The 6758-nt window shown below is 50.8% G+C and overlaps 1 protein-coding gene across 1 annotated transcript in view; it reads right to left on the reverse strand.

The window, feature by feature from the left end:
- The window catches only part of PAMR1 (peptidase domain containing associated with muscle regeneration 1), a 129098-nt gene extending 123282 nt beyond the window's left edge, over window positions 1-5816 (reverse strand). Inside the window, 1 exon segment of the mRNA XM_068260519.1 lies at window positions 5528-5816. Within this exon segment, the coding sequence (XP_068116620.1) occupies window positions 5528-5618 (91 nt within the window). The 5' untranslated portion in view covers window positions 5619-5816.
- Between the last annotated feature and the right edge of the window lie 942 nt (window positions 5817-6758).

Below are 6758 nucleotides of genomic sequence, written 5' to 3' on the forward strand. Positions count from 1 at the left end.
CAAGTTTAGGCACCCACCTAGGGTTAGGCATGTGGGGTTAAAGTGTACCAGAGACAACAGATACTTATCTTTTTATACATACCTGGGGCTTCCGATATGTGTTTTTTTCCCTGGCAAAGTATGACTAATCCTCCTGCTTTAACTGTAGGCGCCCACCTACCTTACTGTTATTTTGCACCCATTTTTACTCAGGGCACCATTATAGGTACACAAGGAAAGGGGCCTTCCCTGTGGTACCAAAATGTCCAGAAACAGCCGTGGTCAGCAGGCAGAGGTGAGTGCAGAGCCTGATAAACACTGATGCCTCCTGCCCTCCTCATCCAACCATCCACCATCAGAGCCAGCAAGCGCCGGCTGCACTCCCTCTGTCTGGCGGTGATTATGGGGCGCCCCCTGCAGACTCGGCTCCCACTAGCTCTGTAAACTTTTATATAGAGGTTAGACGTGATGAGATTCCCATGTCTCTGCCTTGTTGTCAGGAACCCCCGCCTTGTTATGTCTGCGGCAGAACCAGCAGAACATAAACACTTTATTGCTGTTTGGCTTCTGCAGCTCCTTACGATTTGACTACGGTAATTCTGGGCTCCGATTACGAGGAATACATTTCTAGGAGAACGCAGCACATTTCTGCCTGGAGAAACCACTACAAGAGCCAAGTAACTGCTCACCCTCTCCTACAAGCTTGGCCTGGCTGTTCTAGCTGCAGTGGGGCTCCAGGCAGCAACCCCTGACTTGTTGTTTGCTCCACATCTCCAACCGACTGTTACCTGGAGTACTTGCTCCATAAGTCCATGCTCCTCATCCAGTGACAGGTCCAGCTTCAAATTGGTGGTGGGGCATGGGGGGGGGGGGGGGGGGGGGGGGGCACAATGGCTAGCTGGGTGGGGCCCATTTGAGCTTTAGATATTTTTTGCCTAACTCAGGTGATACAATTAAGGCTAACTAGTTCAGCAACGATGGGAATCAAATGTAAACATCACAAACAGAACTCAGAGGCTTTTGAGCAGAGCAGATTGTCCAAATGATGGTACTATTATTGAAGAAAAGTCAACTACAGATGTACTTGGCTAGTTTGCTGGCATGATTTGATCCTTACTTGCTAGCAAGCTGCTCCTGTGGGGACAGATCACAGACAAATCATTCCAGCCCCCAGCCTGTGTCTGATGACTCCACAAGCAAGGGGAGAGGGAAGAGGCAGGAGGTGGAGAAACACTGTGTGTGTGTAATTCCTTATCTTAGTAGCTAAGCATGGCTGCAGACTAGAGCTTATTCTGATTTAAAACTTCCAGTCTGTAAAATACAAACTAGTTAATTGGCTAATTTAAAGGCACCCCAAGCAGAGGACTAAAATGAAAATCGGCACTTACCTGGCGCTTCCTCCAGCCCCTAAGTAGTCCGCGTGGTCCCTCGGCGTCCTTCGCGCCCCCTCCGTGGTCCCACTGGGGGCCCTGTTAGTGCAGTTACTTTAGCCGAAGTCTTGCACAACTGCGCATGCGTGGCATGGCGGTGCTCCCAGCTTGATGAGGCGTGCATTGCCGTAATGCTCCTGAGCGGTTCTCAAAAGACTGAACTGTACGTGTGTAGGACAGAGGCGTAGCTAGGGTTTTCAGCGCCCGGGGACAAAGACTGCAGTATATGTAGTAAGGGGGTATATGTGCCCAGTATTTGTAGTCAGGGGGTATATGTGCCCAGTATTTGTAGTCAGGGGGTATATGTGCCCACTATTTGTAGTCAGGGGGTATATGTGCCCAGTATATGTAGTCAGGGGGTATATGTGCCCAGTATATGTAGTCAGGGGGTATATGTGCCCAGTATATGTAGTCAGGGGGTATATGTGCCCAGTATATGTAGTCAGGGGGTATATGTAGTCAGGGGGTATATGTGCCCAGTATATGTAGTCAGGGGGTATATGTGCCCAGTATATCTAGTCAGGGGGTATATGTGCCCAGTATATATGTAGCCAGGGGTATATGTGCCCAGTATATGTAGCCAGGGGTATATGTGCCCAGTATATGTAGCCAGGGGTATATGTGCCCAGTATATGTAGTCAGGGGGTATATGTGCCCAGTATATGTAGTCAGGGGGGTATATGTGCCCAGTATATGTAGTCAGGGGGTATATGTGCCCAGTATATGTAGTCAGGGGGTATATGTCCCCAGAATAGGTAGTCTAGTGTGTCCTCCAGCAGGGGAGCAGCGCAGTGGAGGGAGAGCTGTGAGCAGCGGTAGGAAAGGGTGGACGTCTCCCTCCCCCCTTTCCCTCACCTTAGGGGGCTCTCCCTCCCTCGCTGTCCCCTCCAGAAGTAATGTCCGGGTGGCTGGCAGCGGCGGGCGGGACTTATCTGCGTCTCGTCGCAGCGCGGCACCCGAACTTCCGGCGCTGGAGCGAGACGGAGGTAAGGGTGAGACGTCCGCCCTTCCCCACTGTGCCCACAGCTCTCCCTCTTCTCTGCGCTGCTCCCCTTAAAAAAAAACCAAAAACAACCACCGCAGCTCAGCTGGGCGCCCTTGGGAACCTAGCGCCCGGGAGCACGTGTCCTACCCCGACCCCCCCCCTAGCTCCGCGCCTGGTGTAGGAGGTTTATGGTGATGCACCAAATAAATAATATTTCATTTACCTTGGGCTTCCACCAGCCCCCTGCAGATTTCCTGTGCCCGCGCCGTCACTCACTGATCAGTTTCGTTTTCAGCAGTGAACGTCCTTGACCACGTCCTCCATCGTGCTCCCGTCCCTGTGGCCGTCTTGTGTTTGCGCAGTACATGTAATACGTACATACGTGTACTGCGCAGACGCAAGGTGGCTACAGAGTCGCCGAAAGCGGCGGGGGGCCGGATGATCGTTGAGTGAGGGCGTGGGCACAGGATGTCTGCAGGGGGTGGGGGAAGCAGTAGGTAAGTGGAACTTTTTTTTTAATCGGTTTAAGGTTTCATTTAGCTGTATGCTACCGAGTGAGTGTGTGTGGGGGGCACTCAGAGGGGCATAGTAATTCCCAGGGGGGTGGGGCAGTGCCCAAGCGAAGCGCCACGCACATCCCCTTCTTCATCCCTGCCGGCCGCAGCTTCCCAGTGACCAGACGCACGTTATGCAATGACATGCACTGAGTCAGGGGATGAAGATGGGGGCATCCAGGGCCGGGCCGAGGCAAGAGAGGCTCCAGCCTCAGGGCGCAGTGTAGGAGGGGGCACACAACTCACTCATTTATCATTCCCCTATTATGTGGCAGTGACTGTAAGCCAGATAACTAGAGATTAAGGTGTTGGGGGCCCTGGGACACCTCTTAGTCTAATAGCAATCAGTGTGTGATGGCTGGGGTGGGAGGGATGGAGGGAGGGGCCTCTTAGTGTAATAGCAATCAGTGTGTGACAGCTGGGGTGGGAGGGATGGGGAGGGGCCTCTTAGTGTAATAGCAATCAGTGTGTGACAGCTGGGGTGGGAGGGATGGGGAGGGGCCTCTTAGTGTAATAGCAATCAGTGTATGACGGCTGGGGTGGGAGGGATGGAGGAGGGGCCTCTTAGTGTAATAGCAATCAGTGTGTGACGGCTGGGGTGGGAGGGATGGGGAGGGGCATTTTAGTGTAGTAGCAATCAGTGTGTGACGGCTGGGGTGGGAGGGATGGAGGGAGGGGCCTCTTAGTGTAATAGCAATCAATGTGTGACGGCTGGGGTGGGAGGGATGGGGAGGGGCATTTTAGTGTAATAGCAATCAGTGTGTGACGGCTGGGGTGGGAGGGATGGGGAGGGGCCTCTTAGTGTAATAGCAATCAGTGTGTGACGGCTGGGGTGGGAGGGATGGAGGAGCCTCTTAGTGTAATTGCAATCAGTGTGTGACGGCTGGCATGGGAGGTATGGAGGAGGGGCCTCTTAGTGTAATAGCAATCAGTGTGTGACGGCTGGGGTGGGAGGGATGGAGGAGGGGCCTCTTAATGTAATAGCAATCAGTGTGTGAAGGCTGGGGTGGGAGGGATGGAGGGGTGCACTGTTAGTGTAATAGCAATCAGTGTGTGACGGCTGGGGTGGGAGGGATGGAGGGGCCTCTTAGTGTAATAGCAATCAGTGTGTGACGGCTGGGGTGGGAGGGATGGAGGGGCCTCTTAGTGTAATAGTAATCAGTGTGTGACGGCTGGGGTGGGAGGGATGGAGGAGGGGAGGGATGGAGGAGGGGCCTCTTAGTGTAATAGCAATCAGTGTGTGACGGCTGGGGTGGGAGGGATGGGGTAGCTAGATGTGCTCCCAGTATAGGTAGCCAGAGGTGCCCCAGTATAGGTAGCCAGATGTGACCCCCAGTATAGGTAGCCAGAGGTGCCCCAGTATAGGTAGCCAGAGGTGCCCCAGTATAGGTAGCCAGAGGTGCCCCAGTATAGGTAGCCACTGCCAGCTGTGCTCCCAGTATAGGTAGCCAGAGGTGCCCCAGTATAGGTCACCAGAGGTGCCCCAGTATAGGTAGCCAGAGGTGCCCCCAGTATAGGTAGCCAGATGTGCTCCCAGTATAGGTATGTATAAATACATAACAATAATATTGTAGGATATTAGACTATGACTATGGTAGGATTAGATTGTGAGCTCCTCTGAGGTCAGTGCTATATAAATACATAATAATAATAATATGGTGGGACATTGGACTATGACTATGGTAGGATTAGATTGTGAGCTCCTCTGAGGACAGTCAGTGACATGACTATGTATTCTGTACAGTGCTGCAGAATATGTCAGTGCTATATAAATACATAATAATAATATGGTAGGACATTAGACTATGACTATGGTAGGATTAGATTGTGAGCTCCTCTGAGGACAGTCAGTGACATGACTATGTATTCTGTACAGTGCTGCAGAATATGTCAGTGCTATATAAATACATAATAATAATATGGTAGGACATTACATTATGACTATGGTAGGATTAGAGTGTGAGCTCCTGAGGACAGTCAGTGACATGACTATGTACTCTGTAATGTGCTGCAGAAGATGTCAGTGCTATATAAATACATAATAATAATATGGTAGGACATTACACTATGACTATGGTGGGATTAGAGTGTGAGCTCCTCTGAGGACATTCAGTGACATGACTATGTCCTCTGTAATGTGCTGCAGAAGATGTCAGTGCTATATAAATACATAATAATAATATGGTAGGACATTACACTATGACTATGGTAGGATTAGACTGTGAGCTCCTCTGAGGACATTCAGTGACATGACTATGTACTCTGTAATGTGCTGCAGAAGATGTCAGTGCTATATAAATACATAATAATATGGTAGGACATTAGACTATGACTATGGTAGGATTAGAGTGTGAGCTCCTCTGAGGACAGTCAATGTACATTGTTTAAAGGGAAATAAATATGGCAGCCTCCATATCCCTCTCACTTCAGGTTCCCTTTAAGAAGACCATCCTTGCGATTAGCGCAATGTGTATTATCCTAAAAGTGAGTTGAAGCTCATCTTTGCCTTGGAACAAGATACATTGATATAGAGGAAGGTTCAGTGTCGGGATTCCCCCATCCCAGCAGTGGGAACTCACTTGATCCTCTGGAGTAAGCCGTGATATGAAAGGCGTCCAGGTGTGACAGCAGCAAGCCGGTCCACAGTAACTTGGTCATCGTCCCGTCCATCCTCCAGTCCCCAGCCTCTCAGGATCCGGTCCCCAGCCTCCCCTCACCCTCCACCATCCAGTGACCTCCTCCAGGAACCGGTCTACCGGGGTCCGCCAGGCTACGTCACCTCCAAAACTCTCAGGCTGTCTCCTTGCAGACTTCCTGGAGATTCAGGGAGGGAATCCCAGAGAACAGCAGCTGAGCACAAATGTGAGATTATCCACACTGCAGCAGCAGGTTGGGGAGACAGAGGGGTGGGGGGATCCCAGCAGCAGACAGGAGGAGGGGGGGGGGGGGGGCAGGGGGTGCCTGCAGGTACTGGCGGAGGGGACAGGGGTGTCTCTCTAGTAAAACTACTCCCCCCCCCCCCCCCTTGTGACCTGGCAAGTAGTCTGGAAAAACGCTCAGCTCTACTCCAACAATACATGTGTTTGCAATAACATACATTCCTCATCAGTGACGCCAGCACGCAAAAAGCCCTAATTAAATACAAACTAATTTATAGTGTGCGCTGCGGTGACATCGAAGAGAAAGGGGGGGTTGTTAGTAAAGAGTCTAAGGGCTGGGACCCGCTACAGCGTTTTTGGCAGCATTTTGGGATCGCTTTCAATCACTAGCGATTTCCCTAAACGCTCTGTCAATGTAAATAGATGGGACACATCCCACTGGAGCAACTGCGATTAGGGAAATGGCAATCGCAGGACATGCAGCATTTTGGGAGTGTTTTGATTCTAATGTATTGTATAGGAGCAGGGAAATCGCTCCCAAAATCACTTGCAAAACGCTATCACAAATCGTTAGCGATTGCAATAACACTTTGCACTAATCGCCGCAAATCGCCCAAAAACGGGCAAAAACTGCACCATTTTCAGTCGATTTCCAAGAGATCGCATTTCAGTGCTATAGCATCACAATCGCAGCAAAAATCGCCGCAGTGTTCAGTGATTTTTCCACCTGAAATCGCAGAAAAATCACTCCTGCAAAACGCCGGCAAAAATCACCGGCGTTTTGCATTTTGTAAGTGTGAATGGGGCCTCAACATGCCTAGAATGGCTCTGAAATCTGCTTCAAAAATCTCCAGCGTTTTGCGGATCTGCTTGCGGTTTTTGGTGTGCACTGGCCCTGAGATTGCATAATCAAACTGGAAACACTAGGGGG

This window comes from Hyperolius riggenbachi, chromosome 11 (genome assembly GCF_040937935.1).
Source record: "Hyperolius riggenbachi isolate aHypRig1 chromosome 11, aHypRig1.pri, whole genome shotgun sequence".
NCBI classification, from domain to species: Eukaryota; Metazoa; Chordata; class Amphibia; order Anura; family Hyperoliidae; genus Hyperolius; species Hyperolius riggenbachi.